The sequence below is a fragment of the Stegastes partitus genome, unplaced genomic scaffold (genome assembly GCF_000690725.1).
Source record: "Stegastes partitus isolate 25-593 unplaced genomic scaffold, Stegastes_partitus-1.0.2 Scaffold814, whole genome shotgun sequence".
NCBI lineage: Eukaryota > Metazoa > Chordata > Actinopteri > Pomacentridae > Stegastes > Stegastes partitus.
In genome coordinates, this window is record NW_007578545.1 from 62941 (window position 1) to 89353 (window position 26413).

The 26413-nt window shown below is 41.2% G+C and overlaps 2 protein-coding genes across 2 annotated transcripts in view; both read left to right on the forward strand.

Annotated features, from left to right (window-relative positions):
- The first annotated feature begins 1568 nt into the window (after positions 1-1568).
- Positions 1569-14104, forward strand: slc43a2b (solute carrier family 43 member 2b). The gene is made up of 13 exons (XM_008292487.1): positions 1569-1752; positions 5127-5421; positions 5964-6019; positions 6106-6182; positions 8522-8614; positions 8889-9022; positions 9656-9852; positions 9985-10128; positions 10853-10985; positions 11180-11312; positions 12014-12087; positions 12202-12325; positions 12427-14104. The coding sequence occupies exons 1-13, from the start codon at positions 1593-1595 to the stop codon at positions 12586-12588; spliced, it is 1782 nt and encodes a 593-aa protein (XP_008290709.1). The 5' UTR covers positions 1569-1592; the 3' UTR covers positions 12589-14104.
- A 2852-nt stretch (positions 14105-16956) lies between these two features.
- Positions 16957-26413, forward strand: part of pitpnab (phosphatidylinositol transfer protein, alpha b) — an 18810-nt gene continuing 9353 nt past the window's right edge. The window contains exons 1-3 of the mRNA XM_008292488.1: positions 16957-17086; positions 22502-22532; positions 26250-26395. Coding sequence (XP_008290710.1) covers positions 17070-17086; positions 22502-22532; positions 26250-26395 — 194 coding nt within the window. The 5' untranslated portion in view covers positions 16957-17069. The remainder of the gene's footprint in view (positions 17087-22501; positions 22533-26249; positions 26396-26413) is intronic.

Below are 26413 nucleotides of genomic sequence, written 5' to 3' on the forward strand. Positions count from 1 at the left end.
GCGAAATTACACGCGACTCTGTCTTGGTGGACTCCGCATCAATCGAGTCTGTGCGTAAAGACGCAAGCGGTAAACAAAGCATATATCACAGTAAACAGGTGACGTAACAGCTGAACCAGGGCAGTCTGCTCTTCTGCTCTGTCAATACCTGCTATTGACGCAGACAAATGTTGACGACCGCCGTCAGTATCTGCAGAAGTCTATTATGTTTTCAATCAGACTTTGTTTGGCTTGATTAATCCTTTCCAATCACCCAGTTAAGTGCTTTCTGACTTCCTCGTGCAGACGAGTACGCCATTGTCATACAGATTTTAAAAATAATCTCATCATTTCAGTTACGAGCGCACAGCTGTATTGAAGCAGCTAAACATTACTGTTGCAGAATTATCCTGGCGATACGTCTGTGCGTAAAAACGAGGGTTGGCCCGGAGTGCCAGACGTCAGGCATTCAAAGGTCAGTAGGGGGCGCCATGTGAGGCCCGCCTCAGTATATAAATGTTGGGTTTCACAGATAAGTGGTCACTTGGAACCTAACCAGAAGACATCTAAATGTGAGAGGCTGGAGGGTGCTGCTCACAGCCTGCAGAGGTAAGAAAGTTTACACACCTGAAGTCTGCTTTGAAATGTAGGAAACTGAATGACTCACAGGCAAAAGTTGCACCTTTAATCAAATGAGACAGAAACGGACTCTTTCATGTTTAGAATGTGTTCAGTTGATTTCTACATTTCCCCTGAGATCTAAGGCTAGCTCTTCTTTTATTTGACTGGTTGCACAGATTTTGTGTGGGTGTGTGTATGTGAGAGAGAGAGAAAGAAGGGATGGCTGTGTGAGCTAATTTGTTTATTGTTTGTCTGGCAGCTCCTTTATATTTTGGTGCATCACAGTAATTGCAGAGAAAAGCTGCGGTTGGATGGGCATGAGAGGACATTTAGGGGTTGCGTAGGAGAGAGAGGAAGAAAGTGGGGCCATGGGCGAGAGCCCCCTTTTCTCTCTGAGTCCAGTTTGGACCAGTTTGCTTTTTTTCCAGCAAACAGCAGAAACTGTGTGATGGCACCAGGGATGCTTCTTCTGTTATTGCCTATAATGTGATGTAATGTCTTTGTCCCAACGACAGCATTATGTAACACAGAAATGCGGAAAAAGTTAATAATTCACCACCCTTGCTAAGTATTAGTTGGTTTAGTTGGTAATAAACCTCTGCTGTGTGTCTAATTATAATTGAGACTTTTGATTAGTCAAAAAGCGTTGCATGGAACGGTACATGCATTCACAGATATAACAGGCTCACTTTATTTCACACAGTGCAGCTGAGTATCTTCAACTAGGTTAAGAGTGAAGTGATTTATCTTGTGATCTTATAAAAACTGAACCTTCCTGTTCTACAGTGACATCAGTGATAGGTTAACTGTAAAACCTCCCCCTTCCTCTTGCACTTTTCTCTTCACAGATAAGTGATCCGTGATCCTTCATCCTGAGCGTCAGTCAGGGAGGCTCCCTCTGCATCTCCGACTTGCTCTTTTCTTTCTCTCTGTGAACTTCTCTCCTCTGGTTCTTTGCTTCTCTCTGTCTTTAATTTTTCTAACCCCCAACCATGGCTCCAACCCTGGCCACAGCGTTTGCCAGGCGCTGGTGGATGGCAGTGACTGCCATTGTTGAGAATCTGCTCTTCTCTGCTGTGCTGCTGGGATGGGGATCGCTCCTCATCATGCTCAAGTCAGAAGGCTTCTACTCCTACCTTTGCAGCGATGAGGGTGAGTGAAAATTTTTGCATTTTATGTGACGATGAAAGAATTTTAGACGTGTAGCCTTCATTTGTTTAATTGCTTCACCACAACTTTGGCTAAAATTGCCATGGTGCCTCTTAGAAATAGATGGTCTTGAGCTTTTGCCCTCAAAACACTAAAGTGCAGAGTTATTTGAACATGTCCTGCCTTTCCACCTAAAATACTTTGCTGTTAAAATGAGGACTGGGAGAGAGAAGCACCTTGACAGTCATTAAGTGTCGTCTTAAGTTAGGGCAAAGGATGGAGCAAGCTGTTATTCAAGAGGTGTAACGGAACACTGCTGCCTTCTTGCCTCCTCCATTCTTTAGGAAGAGTAAGTGTTTTCTGTAAAGGGGTCTTAAGCTGTTTTTGGGGACTCGGGAGATTAAACCTGATCAGCTAAATCAAAGACAGAACAGAAGGTTGCAGGTAGGCAAAGTGGTCCAAAGTTAAAGAGTAAAAGGCTCCAGTGTCTCATAAACTTGACACAGTCTCCCATTCTGTTTGCCCCTGAGAGTGTTTTAGCTCAAAGCTGCTGCAACTAAATTAGAGACAGGACTTATTGAGAGGGAGCTGATAAACAAGTGATGGACTGGTTCAACTGTCCATTTGCTTTCTCGCCAAGTCCCTCTTCTCTCCGGCTTATTCTCTTTATCTCTATCACTTTGACCAAAGTGCGTCAGGTGCTTTGTGCTTTCGAGTACAAAGGTGGGATTGATGCTCACTGTCTGACTGACCTCAGCAGGTCTTTTAGAAGAGAGTAAGCAAAAGAGAATGTGAAGGAGGAAGCAGGGCAGACTTATTCTTTGGACCTGAGGTTACACTGTGTCATGCCTCACAGCCTGACAGGAGTGAGCCCTGCTGATCCTAAAGACACCAGATTATCGGGTTGACATTTTTTTTCCTTTTTCAGGGAGTTTACACAACTGATTTATTGTACAATTTATTTGGGCCACTCAGCATCAACAGGTACTCAAGGCTAATATCAGTCACATTTACCAGCAAAGGTACAACATTTTATGGGATAATGTTTTAGCCGTGATGCTGCACCACCGCTGAAGTAACAGCTGAGCATCCAAGGCTGTAGGTGATTGCCTGGAGATCTGTTACAGCCACCTTATCTTGTCCTGATGATGTAAGAGGGAGCACCAGCTCAGCTCTTTTCAGGCATGTGACATGAGATAGAGGAACAAAGAGAGCCACGGCAGGCTTTTATTACTGGTAATATGGAAGTTTAAAGTACACTGATAAAGGGCAGGGAGGGAGAGGGGACTGATAGCAAAATGATGAACAGTAGAAATCAGAACACTGGTCGGGGAGATTGTAAAAACAAAATGGTAAAATGACAGATAGTAGTTGCACAGTGTAGATTGATCTTTTGAGGACAAGCCACAGGTTGAAGGATGAGATAGTTGATGGTTTATGTTAAATGGGGAAAAAATGTAGTTTAGTCTGACTTCAAATAATATATTATATTGTCATGATTTACAGATTAATGTACACTTTTACAAAAAAAAGGTTTAAAAATTGGCAGCAAGGATGCCAGAAAAAAAAAGAAAAGAAAAAAAAGTTTTTTCTTTGTATAATCATGATAATCTTTAGCTGATTTAAATACAGTAAAACTGTAATTTACAGCCACATACTGTCTAAGAATAAGTTGCTATTTGTAAAAATACAGATTTATGATGTAGGCATTATGCAAGACATTATGTATGTGTTGTCCTGTTTTTCTTTTGAGTCAACATGTAAATTAATAATTTTTATAGGATTTATTTTTTAAATCTATGTTTATATTTTACTAGTTATCTGCAATTCACCAAAACTGGTAAAAGCTATTAAAAAATAAATAAATAAATAAAAATCTGCTGATTTAAATGCATTTAAAAAATAGTGTAGTGAATTATCATTTATAAAAATATGGATTTTTTGGGGCTTTTTTGTGTAAATTAATACATTTCTTTAGTAACTTTGCCAGTCATTGTGTATAATTTAACTAGATAGAAAAAACCTGCAAAATAACTTATTGTAAAGTACAGCTGAAAAAAAAATCTATGTTTTTTTTTTTCTTACAGAGTATCACTAAAGGATAATTTAACACCACTTCATGTTTTGGATAAGTCAATCAAAATAGTTGTAATATTCTATTTTTTCACATGTATGACTGTGTGACTGTTTCTTGTTACTTTTGGGCACAGTTTGACAAAGCACTTATTTCCTGGTATTTATACCAAGTGCATTTCCCTTTTTAGCTCATATTTATAAAAACTGAATTAGGAAATATCAGTGCAAACAAGGCAAACCTAAAGCATATTTGTCTGCTACTTATCTAAAGTACATTTGCTGATAGTGTTTGCTTGGTGTCAATCGGCCTTAATTTTATCAGAGGCTAAGAATACACATGAGATTACACATGCAACATAAATACGTAATAAAGACCTTAACAAGCTATTAATTTTGCATTATGCTGCCTAATCAAATCTTCTTGCTGCACATGCCACAAGAACACCAAGCATCATATAGTTTATCAATCAGCGATCTCCCTTTGGCTTTGGTGCTTTGATATGAAGTGCGTCATTGTGTTTCACATCGGGATGCCGTGCACATACTTGCCACACGTGACATCAGGTGGCTGATACCGCAGAGCATGTCATTTAGAAAACATCAGCTGTTTCTAATAAGTTCCTAAACCGCTGCTTCCCCTTCTCCTTCACTTGTTCTTCTCCTGGACTTTTGCACCTTTTCACAGTATCTTCTTGCAGATTCTGATAATAATGTAAAGTTTATTGCCTGTGCCAGCTTATCACTTTTTATCCCTGACATTCCAAAGTACTAAGAAAAAAAATCAAATAGCATCTCACATTTTAATCTTTTGGGCCCAAAGTCTTTACGGGGAGACATTTATCTTTTCCTTCTAGTTTATTTTCTTGCTGTCTGTGCAGATTATTTGCTGACATGTTGTTATTTTCTGGTTGGGGGTTTACTGCACAGCCGACTCTACATGTGTTCACTGCACATACAGCCACAATATGTGCTGATGTATCATGATCCTGTGAATACACAAGACCATGACACATCGAATACACAACCTTCAAACTGAATCTGTGTGACACAAAGCCACAGCTGCTTACACAACTGAACTCAGCCTTGAACGCTCGCGTAATTATTCATGACTGTCTTCTTTTATGGATGGTGTTTTTGTTTATGAGTATCATCCAAAAAAAAAGACACCTTGTAAGGAAAATGGGCACATTTTGACAACCTGAACGGTCTCAGCTGACATATTTTCCACTTGTGTGCCTGTTTTATCCTGAAAGAACACATCTAACTCCTTGTCTTCCATCTACTTTTATCCCCTTCTTTAGGTAACAGCACCAGCTACAATCTGTCTCAACCTCTGGCAACACCGGCATCTGAAGAGTATGCTGAGTACTACGACAACGACGGTGGTGTGGTGGGTCTGGGAGACGGGGTGGAGATGAGGCCTCTGGTCCCTATGGATGGGGCCCTGAGGATGAATGGCTGGCTGATCTGTAAAGAGCAGGATGAGATGCTGAACCTGGCTTTCACGGTGGGCTCCTTCCTGCTTTCAGCCATCACGTTGCCGCTGGGGATCGTCATGGATAAATATGGGCCTCGCAAGTTACGACTGCTGGGCAGGTAAGCAAAGAAAACAAAACAAAACGAAAAATAACAATTACACTTGTACATGAAGAATAACAACAGAACTTGCACGAGCTCCAGAAACACGAAGAACCTCCAACCCAAAACCAAGAAGCAGCACCAACTCACACAAAAAGAAGGACGAGCAACAAAAACAAAACCCAAACCAAAACCAAAACGCAAATGGCAACGGAAACATAAAAATACAAGGAACTCCAAACCACAAAGACACAACCAAAAAAGACGAAGCGACGAGCAGGAAAACGGAAAAGACGAACACAAACAAAACCAAGTCCAACGACTAAGATAAAACAACAAGAACACACACAGACATAAAAATAAAACAACAAAACAAAAGCACAAGTTGCAACAAAGACAACTCCCGTGAACGAAAAGAAATAAAATACAAAGCAAACAAAAACAAAAACAAAACAATGGTTAAATACCAACAGACCACAAGAAGAAAACGAGAAAATGTAATTTGGGAAAGGGGCGAAAGAGACATAGTCAAACTGCCAAACGTCATCATGTATTTTCAGCACGTGCTTTGGATTGTCCTGTCTGCTCATCGCTTATGGAGCCTACAAACCAAATGGTAAGTCCATGTGTGTATGTTTGCACTATATCTGAAGCAGTGTATAGTGTATCACGCTGACTGATGAACATGTGTCTCATTTGCAGAACTCTCTGTCCTTATCTTCATTGCCCTGACTTTCAACGGCTTCGGGGGCATGTGCTTGACCTTCACCTCTCTCACAGTAAGTGCGTGCACCGTTGCGTGCGTCGTACTCGTCCTGCCGTAGAGCCTTTGCACCTGCCGCACGATGTTTGTCCAGATGTATATTTTCCATCCTCGTAGCTCTTTGTCTGGCTGCTGCCGTTCTGTTATAATAGTTGGCTGGCTCCCTGCCTGCTCACCCTCTCCCTCCCCTCTTGTCTGGCATTCCACCCTGTCTCCTGTTCTGTTTTTTTTTTTTTTTTTTTTCTGGGCTTCTAACACTGAACTCTGTGTTCCAGTGGACTTGCAGGGTCAGCTTTAGATAGCAGGAAGTGGGATTGATTAGAGCGAGAGAAAGTAACGGCAGTGACTCATTAACACTTTCTGCTATCCATTGTTTTTAATCTCAGAAAGACGATGATAGCAGATGCTCTTCTCCCTATCGTTCTCTTTTATCCAAAGTGGGCTTGGATGAGCATACAACGGACAGCAAACACATAAATGTATGTTTAGAACACGATTAGCAATGCAGCATCACTCTCAAAAGTTTCAAGCTTGAACAGCACAACCTCAAGTGACAGCTCTTAAGGCAGTTCATCAGCTTTCATATGACTTCCTTTGGAACAACAAGTTTTTTTTCTCCCATAATCAGTACTACTCCGAACGTCCTTGAGCAGAACCACAGATCCAGAGGCAGACAAAAACAACTGTTGCTCTTCATGATTTGCCGAGTTCACAGGGTCGACCTCTCGCTATTCGTTTGCATTCTTTCCCCACCATTCTTCATCCTCCTGTTCGCTCTAATTGTCATCAGTTCAGCCTGCGGTGACTCACACGGGAGTCCAAGGCTGTACCATGGTGATGCCGTTCACTCGAAAAGGGGCTCTGCTACAGTAAATCTCCCAGTAAAATGCTCTGTTTCTATACCACCACGGGCTGCTGCTGCTACATCTTTCATCTCTAATGTGGTATTTGTTGCATCCACACAAAATCTCTCATTAGTTGCTGCCCTGGGCGTTAATGTCAGTGATGTAGTAAAACCATGATTTAGAGCTTTGTTTGCTCTTTTTCTGCAGGCTTCAGCCAATGGAAGCCTTCAGAGTCTGTGCATAAAACCATGATTTCTCCTTACACTCGGTTTCACTTCATCTACTTTACAACCTGATAGACTATACAAGAAAGCCCCAATGTTGGGTTAATCATTAGCCGCAACCCTGCTCCTTGACTCCTTGATCATGACTTCTCCTCAGACCTTCAGGCGCTCATTCTCAGCTGATGATAGGTGTGGGATAACGCTCACTCGCTGCCCTTGCCGGCGACTGCTGGCTCCCTGCCAATGTCAGGTCACCTTCAGGTTCATCCAGCAGCTGCTAATTCATCTGTAACGTTTAAAATCTATTGGAATAGTTTGCCAAGTGCTCCTGATGATTGTGCTGGGAAACAGTGTAACCTGGGCGCCTCAGTGCACGTGTCCTCTCAGTGTAACACACACACAAACACATACCTCTTCCTTAGCTTCCCCACTCTTATGTAATTGAATGTGCTTGTTGTTGTTCAGCCTCTTGCAAACAGAACAGCTTGTGAATGCCTTTGTATTTGGATCTTTTGCCACCCACTGTCTCTTGCTATCTATGTTTTTTTTTCTTCCTTTTTTCCTCAAATGGAAGCGACGGGTACAAAAGGAACCGTCTTTTACCATCTTCTGTGTTCAGTTCATCTCTTTTGTCCTCGAATGTCACCTCACCTCGGTCACCCCCTCGGATTGTTTCAGCTGTATAGAATTCGCCGGCGGTGTCTTGGTGTCGTGCGTTGGACAGCTGCGTGTTATGTGATGCTGTTTTATATTGCTCCTACTGGTTCCATGTAACTTTGTCTTTTTATTTTCTCTGATGTTCTTTCTGAAGAGCCATGTCTGCTTTCTAATGGGTCCCCGCTGCGCTCTCCGACCCCGGTGTCAGTAGGCACCATCCTCATAGCCCCTCTAGTAAATGGAAAAGGATCTGCACTTATGTAGCGCTTTTCTACTTTAGTGATACTCACAATACTTTTAAAAGTTTTGCCATTCAGCAACTTCAGGTTCAGTGTCTTACCCGAGGACACTTCGGTATATAGAGAAATCAGACCACCTTCCTTGCAATTGGTGAACCGTCCTCTCTACCTGCTGAGTCTGTCTCATCAGCTACACTGCAGCTGAGTTCACTGTGATTGGCAATAGTTGGTCTTCATTCTATACTTGCAAACACAATGAAATATCCCTCGCTTCAGTTGAAACTTTGTGCAAAAAGCAAAGTTTGGAATACATGAAAGACAGGTTTTGATGATGTAATAGTTTAGAAGCTCAACAAGTCTCTTTTTCTTTGTGTTTTTTTTTTTTTTTAGCTCCCGAACATGTTTGGGGACCTCCGTTCAACCTTCATCGCCCTGATGATTGGCTCCTATGCCTCTTCTGCTGTCACCTTCCCTGGCGTCAAGGTAACAAACACTGAATCACCGTCAAATTGTTGGAATGCTTTAAAAATAGTATATTAACTGAGTACTGAGTAGCATTTAAAAAAAAGTAACCCCAACCCAAGAAAGACCTTTCATCTGTGTATGGCACCATCAAGTAACTTAAAACGTTCCACAAGTTATCATCGGGTAATGAGACACTGCTTAATGAAGGAGTTGCAGATCCAAAAGATTTCTGATGTCTTACATTTCTTGTCTCCACTATATTTCGTATTTACCTGTCATGTTTTGTCCATAGGTGATCTATGACTACGGCATACCTTTCATCACTATTCTGGTGGTGTGGGCTGCCTGTGCCGGACTGGTCTTCTTGAACTGCTTCTTCAACTGGCCACTGGAACCATTCCCAGGACCAGACGACATGGACTACAGGTTAGCATTACAGATACAGACAGTGGCACAAAGATAACATTTGCAGGACATGTACTAATACACAAACACAGCAATACGTCACTAACAGAGCCAGTTCTCTCATTGGCTCTGAGCCCTTCCCACCAATCCAGACCTAACATTTGCTTACAGTGATAATAGAAAAAAAACAAAACATTTGGGACTTTTGTGTGTTTTAGAAACACAGCTAGTTGGACTAATGATGAAATAGCAGTCTTGTGTATGTTTCCAAGCACACGTAGAAGCCATCATCATTGAAACTATAAACATAAGTGCAGACCAACTGAAACTGTTTGACAAATATTTGCGTAACATGTGAAAAAATGTGCAACGTAGGGCTGTCTGGTTAAAGTCTCTTTGCTGATAATCACACGTGTCAACTAAACTCACCCTTCTGGTAAATCTATGATAATATTAGCAGAAAATATTTCCAGTAGACTGACTTGCACAGGCCTTGTCATCATTTTTCTATTCTTTTGTTCCTTTCATTGTTCCTCCATGACCCCCGTCCTTCCTTTACTTTCCTTTCTCCTCCTTCGCTCACTGTCTGTCTTGTACTTCCATTCCTTTATTTCTCCTTTTTCATCCCCCTCTCCTCCTCCTCCGCTTACTCAGTGTGAAGATCAAGTTCAGCTGGCTGGGCTTTGACCACAAAATCACAGGGAAGCAGTTCTACCAGCAAGTGACCACAGTGGGCCGTCGGCTGAGCGTCGGCAGCAACCTGAAGCAGAAGGAGGTAGCAACTAAAGACGGACCCAATCTTTGCCTGTCCACCATGGATCTGGAAATGGATTGCAAGCCACAGGAAGAGTGTAAGAGTATTCAAGACTTCCTAGTTAAGATTCTTAGCTGGGTTTTTTTAGTTAAAATTAACCCCCTTCTTTGAGTTTCTCTCATTAATTCATATAATTTACGACTTTTTCATTTTTATTTCTCCTCTGCAGCCCAGTCATTCCTGAAAACTATCAGCACCCCAATTTTCCTGCTCAGTCTGGTGACCATGTCCGTCACTCAGCTCCGTCTCTTGTTCTACATGGGGGCCATGAACAGTGTGTTGGAGTCACTCAGTGGCGGCGACCTCAACAAAGGTCGGTTTTTCTGCATTTTGCTTGAAATATATGCGTTGATGAATATGAATATGTTGCTCAGTAACTTTGAATCATGACCTAAAAGCAGATGGACTTATTTGATTGTGATTACATTTTCAGTGGAAAAGATGGAACTTGGTAAGATGAAGTCTTTAGTTGTATCAGTAGGTTACTGAACCACCGGACTGACAACATGTACCATTTCACCTCTAGTTTTATATAGGGTTGTCATCACAATACTTTATAGTATCAGATGCACAATCACCTCAAGCTTTCTTTTTTTTTTTTTTTTTACTTTTGTTATTTCATCAGTTGGCCTTAACCCAGTCCTTCAGCTGTCATTCAGCTTTAATCTTAAACCACCATTTGTTGTACTTATTAACTAACTTTGCCCCTCAGCACCAGCAAAGTGTACACATCATGAGCAATTTCACATGGCGCAATTTTCACGTTCCATTACTCCCCCAGCCATAAAGTCCCTTCGTAATCGCTTGTTATTGACTTTTGAAGCAACATTTTCTCAATTTTCAGTGTTGTTTCACTCAATATGGCTGTAATTATTAACAGTAGTTCTAAATTAACAAGGTAGAAGAGCGTCCTATCCATCTCAGTCGCCTTTTTAATCCGTCATTCTAACTACTCCCCCTCCTCCAATCTAACTTTAATAATATTCTATTCTACTTTTTCTTCAACCATTTTGTCCTCATTCTCTTGCCTCCCTCAGTGAGTTTGTACTCCTCCATCTTCGGCATGCTGCAGCTGCTCTGCCTGATGACGACTCCTGTGATTGGTCAGATCATGGACTGGAAGCTGAAGGACTGTGATGATGGTGAAGAAGAAAAGGAGCCCTTCAGCAAGTGAGTCAAGTCTGAGCAGTCGCTTACAATGCAGAACAAACCCTCTGCCTTAAACCGCTTCCATTTATAGACCCAGACATGAGTGCTGTTTACCAGACGGGATTAATAGAACTCAGAAATGAACCTTTACTGTAAAATGCAAATTGTAAGATAAATAATTTGACCTCTCTTCCTTCTCTCTTTTTTAATCGTAGGGGTGAACCAAAGAAAAAGAGCAGAGACAAAAAGACTCAGAAAGTGACCAACGCCCTGCGAGCATTCGTCCTGACAAACGTCCTTTTAGTGGGATTTGGAATCACGTGCTTGATTCCCAATCTCCCCCTGCAGGTGAGCAGTCCACCTCGGCTGTCAGTATTAAAGAATTCATAACCTTAGGGATGCACAAGGATATCGGCACGTGATCGGTATCGGCCAGTGAAGGCTTTAAAATGAAACACTGGCCCAAACTAAACACTGACAGGCAGCAGATAAAAGTTTTAAATGTAAGCTGAAATTGTTTTCTTATTTTGTCGAGTGAATATGTAAAAGCATTGTATTTTGCGTCTGCATCTGCCAGTGGGCTCTTACAAGAGGAGTTAGCATAAAAATATTATAATTCCACAACAGGAGAGACTTGATGTTTTCTGCAGTTAGATGGAAAAATATGTACATATATCAGTATTGATAATGGCAGTCAGCCAGAGTCAGTTGGAAAATATCTGCATATCAATTCCTGGCAAAGAAAATCCTGCATTTTTTACGTTTTTTCCTCACCAGCACAACTGTGAATAGACACATTTCCATCAGTATACTCTACACTGCCCATTCAGTGGAGATGTGGTACTTAAATAGTTTTGGGAATATGTTAATTGGCATTCTTGTTGAGAGTTGGATGAGAAGATCGATATCATCCTGTTCAGCTTAGATCTTTTCATTTAACTTGCAAATTTCCTGAAATGAAGTACTCCTTTAAGACCCTTTATAACTAACTGACTGAATTTCCTAAATGAATACGGATATTGATTTCTTCTGCTTTCATCTTCTCTCAGATCGTGTCGTTCGTCTTGCACACTGTGGTGAGAGGATTCATTCACTCTGCTGTCGGAGGCCTCTACGCTGCTGTGTGAGTCTCAGTTGACCTCTGACCTCACTCACATACACACATATATATATATCCTCATCTTGATCTTCTGTGATTCAAACTGAGAAACTAAATTGACCTTTTCTGCCTCTGCAGGTATCCCTCCTCACAGTTCGGCAGCTTGACAGGAATGCAGTCTCTGGTCAGTGCTGTGTTTGCTCTGCTGCAGCAACCCCTGTTTTTGGCTATGATGGGACCCCTGGAGGGAGACCCACTCTGGGTATGAATACACACACGTCAAACACACACACACACACACACACACACACACACACACGAATTAAGCCCTCGGGCATGACTAATTCTGGTGTTGTCCTCCAGGTCAATGTTGGACTCCTCGTGCTCAGTATGCTGGGCTTCTTGCTGCCTCTTTACCTGATCTGCTACAGACGGACGCTCCACAAAGAGCTGCAGAGGAAAGACGACGACGCCAAGATCTACATCAGAATCAACGGCTCTGACATCCCCGAGGCCTTCGTCTAGAGGAAAAGTAAACGCAGAAGGGAATGAAGGAGACACTGAGAAATATGGGCGATGTAATGATGCATGCACACATCAGCATGAGAAATCTGTCGTAAAAGGACAGCTGAAATATTTAACACAGTATTGTCGCTGTTGATTAGACACCAACAGACTGCCACATCCAATGTTCCAAAATCCCACGAAGACAAACTAACGTCACAGAAGCATTTCACTCGGCTGACGGCGAGGAGAAAAGTGAGACACGGAGGGGAAATGAAGAACAAGCGAGAGGAAAGACTGTGAAAGGAAGGAGGCATCTGTCCTCTGTATTCCCCCAAATCCTCTGACTTCTCTTTTTATCCCCCCCACTGTATGAGCAGCACACCAGTGCAGCTCTACTGCACACGAGACTGCTTTCATATCCTCCACACGAGCAGAAAAAGGGAAGAATCTCGACCTGTGAAACCAACAAGAGTGCGAAATGTCACCCTCACAGCCAACCTCGCTCCAATTAGTGAGAAATTCTGTCATCATGCGTGTGCTGTTTTTTTTTTTTTTTTCTTTTTATGTTATTTGTTGACTTTAAATCATTGTAACTCCAATAGCGTGGTGCTACCTGTCTGGGTTTCTTTGTCAGATGGTGTAAGTTAAATGTGGAGTAAATGAGTGGCAGAGAAGAAGAACCTTATTGCTGATGTTTCTCGGGCGAGTAGAGAAGACAGTCATGACTAATTATGTAGCTGGAATTTTCTTTTTGCTTTTTTTTTTGGCAAGGCTAACATCTGATCACGACTATAGCTTAGAATAGACCATAGTATCAGATGGATGTCTGTATTTTTGGGGGGGAGGTATTCTTTTAAGACATCAAACAAACTGTGGTAAATTTTGCTAAAAGCAAATTGTTCGTGTATGTTTAGGGTATTTATTTTTATTTCCTGCTTGCTTTAGTTTTCTTTTTGTATTTTACCAGGGGTGCCTTTTGAATGTGTAAAAGAGAAGATTGCTTCATTGAACTTTTACACATCACACAGTGAAAACACTGCATTACATAGTCACATCCTTTTCACATTGATTTACTGGATGGTTTTCACTAAGTGAATCCATAAATTTTTTTTTATCATTCAGGTGCCTTCGCTTTAAGTTAGTATTTCATTCAATCTGTCTGCCGACTGTCAAGAGAAATACAACACTTTCCCCTCCTTCTTTTCCCTGCACAACCTCTGCTCACTTCAGCACTTTCTCCTAAAGCTTCTCAGGAGAAATAGTCTTTAATTATGTTTGGTTGTTTTTTTTCCCCTGCCTTCATATGTGTATTTATTTTATTTTACACTCACCTTCACACATCATAAATTTGCTGGTTTATTTAAATTGTGCTGTGCTGGCAACTACTCATATGTCTCATGTGCTGTTTGTGTAGAGCTTCTTCCTCTATCAGTGACGATAATGTAGAGATGTTTTGTTATGCAGGTGTTTAATATGGAAGAATTTGTGGGGGTTAATAAAGATTCTTGCTTTTTTTTTTCACTGTAAACCAGTCTACACTGAGTGTCTGTTTAATTCTTAAACTATTGCCTGAACTGTGGAGGTTGAAAATGTAGTCAATCTGGTGACATAACAGAGTTGGAATTTATTATTTTCTATTTCAAAAACAACCTCTTTCTCAAAATTCTAAATACAAAATTGGAAGCTGCTGTCTTTTATTGGCTTACAACAGATTATGGTAAGGTTTGTCATCTGAAATTCAGTTTAATAGGACACCAGTGCTCTTCAGAGTTTTACAGCTTGTGCCTGTAAATGAAGTTTGTGCTTATATTTATAACTAGGCAGAATTTCTGAAAGTGCCCAAAGGGAGAGGGATTGTTGGCACCCAACCAGCAGAGGTCAGTATTAGCAGTGTTTCTGCAGAAACTACACTGGATCCATGGTGTCCAGGGTAAATTTCAGCCCTTTAGGCCTAATTACAATTGAACTATAGCCAAGTCCTCCTGAATTTTTGATACACAAACATCAGGATTTAAACACTGAGACACAACAGAAACAGAAGCTAGCTTACCAATCATTTGAACCTGCAATGCAAAAATATGTATACACCTTTTGACCTTAGTTCTGTTTTCAGAGCTGCACAACTGGCATAGTTTTCATGTGTAAACCTGTAGTTATCCAGAAAACACTCTAAATATGTTTAAAATGCCAGTCTGTCTCAGCAACAGTGTTTAAGAAGGAGATGTCTCCTGAGTCCACATCCCCAAGGAATCTTGTTCAGAGGTGAGATTAAGGGTGACTCTGAACAGTTTTTCCACCAGATGTTCCTGTTCCACACTCTCACTACTACAGGGTTGATTTTTTCCAGGTCTGTCAGCACTCCGGTCTGCCATCTGATACTACACTCCAGCAGATGGTTATCATTTGACACCTCGGCCCCTCTCATCACCTGAGACGAGATCTGAGAGAGCGTCACTAACATCAGGGAGGGACAGTGGCTATTGGAGCGCTGCTGTACAGGTACTACTACTACCGTTGCTGCTGCTGCTGCTGCTGCTGCTGCTGCTGGACAAACTGTTTGCTGGCTGAATGATCCCTGTGGTGTGTTCCGGTTCAAAGAAGCAACATGAGACCACTGCTTTATGAACTCACTGTGGAGCAAGAGGTGGACTGCTGGCATCATGTTCTATTGAACAGTTTGGCCTCAGTAGTTTAAAATATGGGCTTAAAGTGCATTTTCTCGACTCTATTAGAAACTTTATTTTTTTAAATCTAACAATTTAATTCAAAATCATCATGACACAAATCTGTATAGATCCCTTTGAATGGCACTTCTCTGTATTCTAATGGAAAATGCTGTTGTTGGATGACATGTAATCTGACTGAAGGCACTGGCAACCCTGACTTTGCAAGATAGATAGATAGATAGATAGATATTTGGTTAGTACAGGAGATAGAGGCAGTCCTGCAGATAGGCTAAGAAGACAGAGGAATGATAAGCGGATGCTGGCAGACGGACACAGATGCGCTATAAATACAGCAGTTACATAATTTTAGACTCACATCCCGCGATCTCCGGGACGTGGGACAGGATTAGGGACCTGTGGTGCTTTGTCTTAGCATCACGCACCAACACCACCCCGTAGAGCCATGCACGGTGGGCGCAAACCGTGGTCAGGGGACCTCCAGAGCTCCTTGAGAGAACTGAAGAACAGCCTAATTCCAATGTGAATTGGTTCAACCTCTGTGACTGTACAGATCTGATATGATAATTGTGGAGATAAACCGTAAGGAAGAAAAAAAATGAATTAGAACGTAAAACAAAATGGTGCCATGTCAGTCAGGTATGTAGTGGACAGGAACGGTTTGCGGAGGGAGATAATCACATCAGATGCGAGGACTTTTTGAAAAGGCTTAGGGAGCTGACGCACGGTGCGTCCGTGCCAGCGGTGGTCCCCGTGTCACACTCTGATGGTGAACAGCCACGCTTCTACGTCATCACTGTCACGATGACACACAATGTTGCACACTCTGTAGAAAAACGGTGCAGGGACGATCAGCTGACCCAGCAGGGGTGCTACTTTGTTATATGCTGGTTTTCTTCTTTTTTTATTGTGCGTAAAAATCAGCTGCAAATCTGATGTTGCAATTCTTTTGCAAATCCTTACCCCCCCTCCTTTTATTTTTCTTTTTAAATATGCATCAAGTGCCAAGAACAGGTGTGGTTCATTTTCAAAACGCACTTTGAAATAGGTAGGAATAAAAGACCTGTGCATAGCAACATGCTTCCCCAAAATGGATCAGTTCACACTGTTAATTTACAAAATCGTGAAGCACTTTGGTCACACTTTGGTCTGTTGTAAAGGGCTATTTAAATAAACTTTGATTGCTGGATTGATTGTGGTACATTTATGTTTATGATCCAGCTTAAATTATTCTTATTATCCTTGTTTAGTTTAATTCATCATATCTCAGTCTGACATGTACACGTTCTCAGCAACTCCTGTTAAATATCTGTTTTGGTTTGCTTTGGATTTTTCTTATTTTTTTAGGGAAAACAGCACCTGTGTTCTTCAAGTATCTGTAGAGTTACACAGCTTTGTAGTGAGCTGTTAGTGGAATTATTATTATTTGTTTAATGAAATGTGATTGTAAGTGAATTTATCAACTGAAAACTGGATGAATGAGTTTGGCCCTTTCATCAACCACCTCCGGGCCGTACGGACCCACCACAACAACCGCAGACCACTCCCCTGGAGAACCATCGTTTCTGAGTGTGTACTCCTCTCTGCACAGGCCTCGGTGCTCTGCGCGCAACAGCAACGCCGCGCCGCGGCCCCGATCAGGAAGTGAATTTGAAGAAAATAAGCGACTGTGGAGGTAGAATGACATAGAGGGGGAGAGGTGGGAGAGAAGCGAGCGGAGAAAGAAGAGACAAACGGAGGGAGGAATCGACCCTGTTTCTGGATCTATATTGGAGCTGTTGCCCTCTAGGATTTACTGCAACGCCGGAAAAAAAAATGCTCATAAAGGAATTGTAAGTAGCTGTGTGTTGCGTGTGTGAGTGTGAGAGAGAGGAGGACGTGTGCGCGTTTATCCGTCTGGTTTCGCAGCGCTGACATTGTGGCCAGTCGCCCGAGAGGGGAATTATAAGCGTGTGGTCAGGATGATGTCGACATGCCGTGTATTTGACTCCATGATCATTTTTCATGCATGAGACTCTGTCATCAGCCTCAAGTGTTCGCTGAATAAATTGAGAGATAATGAAGCGGCGGCTGTAGTTGCATCAGCAGCCGGCGCATGGCTATGCCCTTCACATCTTGCATCACAAGCCTCCAAGTGAAATCGAGAGGCTTTGACTTAGGGGGGGGGTGGGCGAATAAGAATAATTCCCTTTGCTGTAGCGATAAAATGACGGATGCTCGACAGGAGCGGTGGTGCTGAGGGGAGAAATGGCTGGCGTAAGCCGCGCCGTGCCGCGCTAGCGTCCATCCCTGTAAGCCGCTGTGGCCATGTTATTGATGCGCGGTGAAGGTGAAACGACCGATGGAGCATTCCGGCATTTACCTCTGGAGGAATGGAGGTGTAGAATGACCCGGGGGTGGAGGGGATGCTCGAGGGGGCAAAAGGAGGGGTGGGGGAGTGGGGCAGGTGGAAGAGGTGGGCGCAAAAAGCTTTGGCAGAAAGGGCAAATGGCGAGGCTTTGACGCACCAGTCGATTCTTTCTGAGAATTTGACTGCTGGGCCGAAGGGACATAGTGGCATGTAGAGGTGGCATGTGCCTGCAGAGGGAAAAGGATTTTTTTTTTTAACACTTTTGTTTTAGCACGTTGCTGTTGCAGGCCTCTGTGAGCTCTGTCACTGACTGAGGCCTGCTCAGAATCAGCTGGTGGTTAGAATTGGGATGATGTTGGCCTTCAAATGGATAAAATCAGATATTAGCCAGGATTGTCACTTCAGACAGGGTGGTAGTTCCCTCATTTTAATGCTCTTAACTGGTGTCAGTGTGTACATGAGGCTCACTTTGCCTTAAGAAGCTGATGACCCACCTGTAAAAAAAAAACACCCCATCAGTCTCTTTTCTTAAGCATCCTCAGTGTTTTAATAGTTTCAGATGAGTTGCCTCCTCTTTAAGTCAAACATTCAGAAATATAGCTTGTCTTTTTCCTAATTTTCTATTCTAAGTGTATTTTTATTGATTTTAACACAACTCAGTGACAAGGTCAGCGCCAAACTGCTGTAAATTGGGCTCACAATTGGAGATACTGGCAGCAAAAGTATCTGATTGGGAAAAAAAATATCAATTAATCAAAATCAGGTTTAAGTGAGCATACATTTATCGACACCGATTATCGTCTTGATTTCCCACCACATGTGTTTAATCAATAAATGGCCCGGCACAGAAAAGCTCAGGATCAGAGTGATGGCATGGCTAAAGATCTGAAGTGATTAGGGAGAGTCTGGGCCTCAGCAGTCTGCCTGGAAATTAATTAAATCGGTCACGATTAAATGCTGAATGCACTTACATACTGTCAACACACAGAGCACACCAAGAGGCTTGTACATGCACAGCCACTCACACGCACCAAGATATCATCACCCGGGGGGGCAGGAGACGTTGAATTGATCCATGTCCTAATGTAGTACAGACTGTTTTTTTTTTTTGGGACTCTCTACTGCTCACCTGAACCACTGACCTAAATCACTCCTGGTCCACTTTTTTTTCTTCACTTCCTTGAGCTTTGGCAGGTGTACAAGCAATACAGTGGCCTCTTTGCGATATAAAATGTGATAAAGCCAATGGCGTAGAAGCAGCGAAAGAGGAAGACGGAGTGAAAAAAGAAGAGGCGAAGGAGGAGAGAGAAAAGATGTGCGATGCAGGAGAGAAGAAGGGTGTTTGTTTTCTGAAGCAACAGAGAGACACCTGATCCTCCCGTCAAGACCGTTAGACCAAGGAGACTAGCAGAGAGAGAGAAAGAACACGATGGTGGCTTCAGCTCTTGTATTACTGAAGCTTAAATTCTGCTTTTCTAGGCTGCTCAGTTTGTAATATTTACCTCATGTTGGGCTATCGAACAAATTTATTTTAGTAGATGTGAGCGTTGTAAAAAAGACAATCTGTAATAAATATTTAAATGTGGCTGACAGAGTTTTATAGCTGCAAGAGTCCGTTATAAAGAAAAATAGAAGCTATACTGTATATTCAATCCTATTTTAGTGTTGTCATTTGACAGCACAGACTGTCTCGGCCTTGCTTACGGCATCTGGTCCAACATCCAATGTCTGGCTGGATCTCAGGCCCAGATTACATTCAGTGGCGAGTAGGATGCAGGATTATGTGAATTTGGGCATACCTCACACAAACAATCAACAAAGCTGCATACTGTACACGTGCATTGTGTGGAACAAGATGCACTGGGGTCACAGAAACAAGGTAAAGTGTTTAAGCTCCGTTGTGTATGATGTTAAGGGGCCCAGATGTGGTGTGTGTGTGTGTGTGTGTGTGTTTGCACACGTGTACAAAATTAGTATTTCTCAACATGTTAGTGCTGTGGCTGGATCTGTGAAGTGTACAACCAAAGAATTAAACTAAAGAACTGCTCCTGAAGTTTATGACTGATGGATTCATCATTCTTCACTGTAGCGAGCTAAATTACAACATTTTACAGTTTTTATTTCGTACCTCACTGCCTGCAGTTAATGGCACACTGCATGTTGCCTGTGCATTAATACAGCAACCCATTATCAGATCATATTGGTAAATCTATCAGAAAGATTTTTACAGCAGAGTACTGCACTTAATGATTTGCATTGTTTGCACAGGGCAACGGGCTCTCTGTGTACTCCTAGTTGTGCGTTTCACCATTACCTTTTATTTTAGTTTCGCTGGGCCTTCTGCCACCCGGTCAACTGTGCACAAAAACAAATTTGTTCTTGTCTCATTCTGAGCCAAGAGCAAATTTGCTGGGCAGGGATGTCATCATTTTGTTGGTGGTGTGTAACCTGTGGCCATTTGTTAGCCGGCTGCATTTCCCATTACTCTTTTGTGAACATAGTGGTGAAACACACAGTGTTTGAGACAAACACAAATATGGCGAAACAACAGGAGCAGATGAGCTATCAAATGATGTTTGTGTATACATTTTATTTTATTAATCTTTATTTATGCAGGTGGATTTGACTGGGATGTGTTCAGCTGACCTGCAGAAACATTTAGGCATTTTTTGTAATGAAAGAGTTGCAATTCATAATTATAAGATACCAAAAATGCCAAGGAAACTATAAAACATAATAAAAACATTTTAATAACAAGTGAAAGATGCACTTAAACCAAGTTAAAATGTCTCTTTAAAAACTTCTCCTTATATAAGTTAACCTCTATTTTAAACCTTCTTCAGAGAACTGTTCAAAAGCCTGAAAAAAAGCTTCAAATCTCAGTTTTTGCATTTGATCTTTTTTTTTTTGTTGCCTCCTTCGGTGAAGCATATGTTCGTGTTTTTTTTCTGAAAAGCAAAGTAAAGATGATTTATTATTTCTTGGTGACTCAGTGCAGAATTTTATACCTAATGGGCTGTTTTTTGTTGTTGTTTTTTGAGCTTGGAGTCCATGTTAGACTTCAGCATTTTTCCTTTATTGTAGATTTTATGCGTCATGCCAGAAAACACAGAGGTAGCTCAGTCATTGACTTTGCAGAAACAGTGAAGTCCGGCTGCTGTTCATCTATAAAAGATGAAACTCCTCTTAAAAGAGCAACCTATGAATTGTCTGTCGGAGCCACAAATTGTCACGTGCTGTTTGTATACCTCATTACTGTACATGCGGCTCATTACCAATCCCTGTCGGCCTCCTCCGGCTCAGCTGAGGAATCCCTCCGGGTCACCACAATGGAGAAAAAAAAATGCATGTTTGTTAGAAAATTGGTGTCCCTATCTGTTGAGAACTAAATGGTTAAAAATATCTCTTCATGTTGCCAGCATGTCAGCGTGTCTCCAGCCTAATCCAGCTCGCAGAGAAAGTTCATTACTACCAAATTAAAGAAAGAACAAGCACACCATTTTTTTTCCAGGATTTTTTGCTCTGACGTTCTTAATGAATATGCTGCACGGCTACAGCGAAACCAAATAAACTCTTCACACAGTGTCCGAGAAATGTGTATAGTTGTAATAAAATTGAAGTAATGAGTTTTGAAATAACTAATTTATCACAGACTTAAACAACAACTACCACTTTAGGCCTGGACAATGTGAGGAAACACTGCAATGTGCGATAACATTGTTCAGTACTGCAATGACAAGATGACTCTTTCTGCTTTAATAAGTTAACATATACACCAAACACTCAACAACCTGTTCCCATTAAATATATTAAAAAAAGAAATAAATTATTTTGAATATGCTTTTGTTTAACAAACTGCACATGATTGAACAACCAATTAAACAGAACAGTCATTTAAATAGGATAAAAATAAATATAAAGAAATTACTGTTTAGTGTCCATTGCTTTCTTTAAAATATTTTCTTCTAAGCTCAACCAAAACATCTATTCATGTTTTCCTCACTTTTCTCTCCTTATTCTGTCATCAACCTAGCTACCATCACAGTCGCCACCACATTGACAGAAATCAATCTGAGGAAAGCTGACGACCTCATCCGATTGGCCACGTGGTGTGACCCATGTAGCCAAGCCTCCATTTGATTGGACATATGTTTGCATGCTGAGAGTGAATGCATGTAAATAAAGATTTTTCTTAGTCATTTTATTTCAGGCAGTTCTTTGTAATGCATTCACAATTTCCCCTAACCGATAGCCGATTATCAATCAGCGTTCAATTCGTTACTATAATCAGTGAGGGGCAGTGGGCATTTTTCCATATGCTGATAAAATTATTTTTAACCACAGAAAGCTAACATTTGACATAAAAGCATCTCGATTGTAGGACTACTTAAGCTCACTATCCGAATCACAATCGATCTATTTAAACAGTAAAATGCCCCACCTGGTGGTGCAACCAGGTACTGCAGCTCATGTACAGTATGTTATCTGACATGTGTTTTCAGCTTTATTGGTTAATATTTTTTTTGTTCTGATAAATTATAAACAGCAGTTGTTTGATTAACAGTTAACCATTAACAGGCCTCGTCAGCAATATATCCTATCACAGGACTGTTATCAGCAAAAAGAGATGATTAAAAAAAGGTGCAAATCTTAAGTGATCCGAACACAACCATCAGGATTTTGATGCCCTATTTTTTTTTGTTTTGTTTTTCTCAGTTGAAATGGAACTGCTGTATGTCTGCTCCATGTACGTTATAGTCAGTGACTTTCAGAATGACAGAACAAATCCTTCACCTCAGCTTCAAAACATAACCTCCTTCACAACAAGCTCAGGAGGAACAAAGTTTTGGTTTGACTCTTTGACTAACTTCTCTTATTCTTTTTTGTTCTCTTGCAGTCGAGTGATTCTTCCAATCTCTGTGGAAGAGGTAAGTTCCATCTCGGCACATTTCCCTCTGTGTGAACGTGTGTGTGTGTGTGTTTGCTAAAATGGCTCGAGGCTCAGCTTTTGCCGTCCGAGTTTTGGTTCTCTTTATTCAGAAAAGAGACGCACAAGTGCCTGTCATCTTTAAAGCTTCTCTTGTCCAACATGCTCTAAGTGAAACATCACATATCAGCTCTGAGCGTAGAAAACTGCAGCAGTGGTCACCTTGAGAAAGACTCTTGTCTTTTTTATCTATTTTACAGCCATAATAAACATCCATCATATTAAAGAGGGTTCCATTTAGCTGAGCCAACACAGCCAGTCTTCCATTGCTGTCTCTCTGTTCGTGTGTCCCCTTGCCTTATATCATTTCCATTGTAGTTTGCTCTTCTATTCAGGCCTGCATTGTAAATGAGTTACCTGAAACTACTTCCATGACATCACGTGTTCCCCTTCCTCCAGTCCTTATATTTATGGATTTTTTAACATGAGTGTAATCTGCTTTTAGCTGAAGCAAATCATTGTGTTGTTTATTAATGGAAATAAACCAATCATTTAAATCATTAATATGTTCTTTCAAGTACGTGTGTGTTGCACCAGCTCAGGCGCTGCAGTTTGTAGCACCAGTGCCACATCTGTCACAGGACTTCAATAGGCCAAATCTGAGACTTGAAAACACCCTTTGATGTTACACATTTTCATTCAAACTCAAAAACCGCAACGGAGCGGATGGCGCAATACGTCCCGCTCACTTCCTCCAACGGCCTTTTGTCTGGATTATTAAAGTTTTAGATCTACACTTGTTGCTTCTCATTAACAGCGCGTGTTTGTAGCCGTTATCTAAATCATATCTCTGCATAATGAGGCAGGTTTCCTCTCAGGCAGGCAGGGCTGGAAATTGTGTTTCCGTCAGCTATGTTAGATTAGACGCTGGATAAGAAGTAAAGGAGAGTTTATTTGACTAAAATGCGATCCACAGAGCCTAAAGACAGCTGAGTAACGCACCCCATCTCTCTGCTCTCTTGCCCTTGAATAACATCCCTCTGGAGCCTCATCCTCTCTGACTCCCTGTCTGCATTCTGACTGTCACAAGCAGCAGTCTTTCACTATTTGCCACTAAATAAGAGGAATGAAGGCTTGCAAGCCCCCTAAACACTCAATTCAACCCGTTATTTGATTTCATTTAGATTTATTCACAGAGGGACGACTGTGAATGAATAAAGCTTTTATTTTCAGGGAATCATTTTTCATGGAGGCTGTTCCGGCCGTTGAAGCTTTGTGGGAAAACTCCCAAAAGAATTTTAGAAAAATTAAATTTCCTTTCTGTTAACTTCTTGCCGGTGGCCAACTTTTAAGATAAAGCTTTATCTGTGCCTTATTTGTGAAAAAAAAAAAAAAGAAAATTCAGGCAAAACTGGACATCCACAAGGCAAGGTCGAATTATCTTTGTCCAACGCTGTTACCCAGGAGGCTTTGCTGTTCCTGCATCCCATTTATTTAGCTGATAGTTACACTATCCTCAGCTGATCATTACTTTCGGCTTTCTCTCTGTTGCTCACCGTGTGTGTCTAGCAATCGAATGAATCCCACAAGACTGTCAAGGTTGCACCTATTCCATCTTTAGAAAACATATTAATGTCCACATTACGTGAAGGTCATTTAAAACCAGGTGGCACAGGTCATCTGGGTCTTTGTATTTTTGTCTCATTGCTGTTGCTGTGGCAGAATAGTCTTTCACATGCTCACAAAAGGTCACGGTTAAAAGGAGCAGCCGGTAAATGGGGACTTTTCTGTTGATGGATGTTTTTTTTTAGTCACGTTAGCTGAAACAATGAATGCCATATTAACCGTGTGACAGTGGTGCACTGAACACAGTGAGTAGTCCTTGTTACATAACAGATCTGTAGGTATGTGGAGTTGAACCACCAGTCCTGCTGTGGCTGAACTTGGTCAAACATTTGGCCTCAGTTCCATCACAAATCATCACATTTTTAGATTTGCTAATTTGCCTTAAACTTTGGTAGCATGAAGTATGGATATTTATGAAGATATTTGTGAAATGTAAGATTTGTATTGTAAATATTCTCCAAATTTTTAAATGTATTTATTATTAAATTGCCTGTCAACCCTCTTTTAGCAAGTTTTTTTTTACACATTGAAATTTGAGGCTATGTCTAAACGACAGCGAGTGTTTGATCTACTTTGGCAATATTGCAAATTCTAGCTCAATGGCACGATAAGAAATAACAGCGAAAATTTCCTTTTATAGTTCCTGACAGGTTGTCATCCAAACAAACGTAAAATTTGAGTGTGCAAAAAAAACATGTCAGAAGTGGATCGTGGGCAATTTGTAAAAGAAAATATGTTAAAACATTTTTTAAGCAAATCAGAGATGGTCGAGCAGAAGGCCACAGATGATCTGAGATGGAATCGCCCTGGTGATCTCGTACTTATGGCTATAATGATGTATTAGTCATCTGGAATTGCTACCAAAGTCTTTAGTTGCTCAAGGTTACTGTTACTGATCTACCAGTTATCTGCTCTTTCCTTCAGACTGTCAAATTCATTGGTATGGCAGAAAACTAAAGAAAATGTGAAGAAACTGTTGAAAAGGACTGAATTGTTGTAGATCTAAGTGTAGTAAAACCTACAAACAACAGAAAGTAAGCACAGGAGATGATTTTATGTACGTTTTTCTTAATCTTTTAAGGTGAAGATATCCCCCTCTGGTTTAATCAAGCTCTTGCTTTCCTGGTCCATTAAAATTTATGGAATTTGACAGAAAACATTTTAAAAAAGCAGGAATGTTAGCTTTTGTATCAGAGAAATATACAGGAATCCTTGATTTATGCCAACATTCAGCGGTTGAAAGTGAAGTGAGTGTGTTGGGCTCACTCGAGGTTGAGACGGGAGCAGGAGAGCATTTAATCACCGTTTGAGTCTGTAGTGAGATGATTCGTCAAGCTGAGAAAATGTGCAAACACCTGTTGTGCAAGATTCATCACACAGCTTGTGTTTATTTTAGTTAGTAACTCATTAATCCAAATTTTCAATCTCTAATCCTCTCTGTGTTTCCTATATGGTAGGTTTACTTTGGAGTGTACAAGTTGAAGTGTCATTTTACAGAATGATGTTTTACGCTGACAAACAACGTAAAGAAAGTGTTGCTGTTGTCTTCTTTCTGTAAAAATAGCTACGACTTCACCAACTTGTTCCATCTTTGTGATGTTGTAAGTGTGTTTGGTCCGGATTTGTGCAGAGGTTATATGGTGGATTAGAGGTGATTAAGAAATGAAAGAAGCCATTGTCCTGTGTCTAAACAATCACATGCACACTTAGGATCAGGAAGATGGGGGTGAGATGAATCATGGGATGTGAGAAGGAGAAAGTGTACAGTCTGTGAAAACCACTTGGGTGCAAGTTAAAAGGCGACGGGATGAGAAGAAGGTAGAGGACAAGCAAGACTGTATGAGACAGATTATGAGAATCCAGGGACAAGGAAAGGACAATGTAGAGATCAGGAGAAGGATCAGAAGAAAAGTAATCCAAGTCCTAAGACTGAAACAGATGAAATACACATGATGATCTGTGTGTGTTACTGTGTGGCAACAACACAAGACCACTTTAATATGCAATAATTCAGAGAGCTCCTTATTTCTCACTATAAACTCACTCTCGACTTCACTCCAACCAGTTTTCTCTTTTTTTTTTTTTTTTGCAGTACCAGGTGGGCCAGCTGTACTCTGTGGCTGAGGCCAGTAAGAATGAGACGGGTGGAGGAGAAGGAGTGGAGGTGCTAAAAAATGAACCCTACGAGAAGGATGGAGAGAAGGGACAGTACACACACAAAATTTACCATTTGCAGAGGTAAGCAGCTGTATAACT

What these genes read in the sequence shown, in the direction of transcription:
- slc43a2b (XM_008292487.1), top strand. Translation starts at nt 1,593, where the DNA reads ATGGCTCCAACCCTGGCCACAGCGTTTGCCAGGCGCTGGTGGATGGCA. An exon ending in GAAAAGGAGCCCTTCAGCAA is followed by an intron (nt 10,986 to 11,179) that starts GTGAGTCAAGTC and finishes TTTTAATCGTAG; the next exon opens with GGGTGAACCAAAGAAAAAGA. An exon ending in GGAGGCCTCTACGCTGCTGT is followed by an intron (nt 12,088 to 12,201) that starts GTGAGTCTCAGT and finishes CTGCCTCTGCAG; the next exon opens with GTATCCCTCCTCACAGTTCG.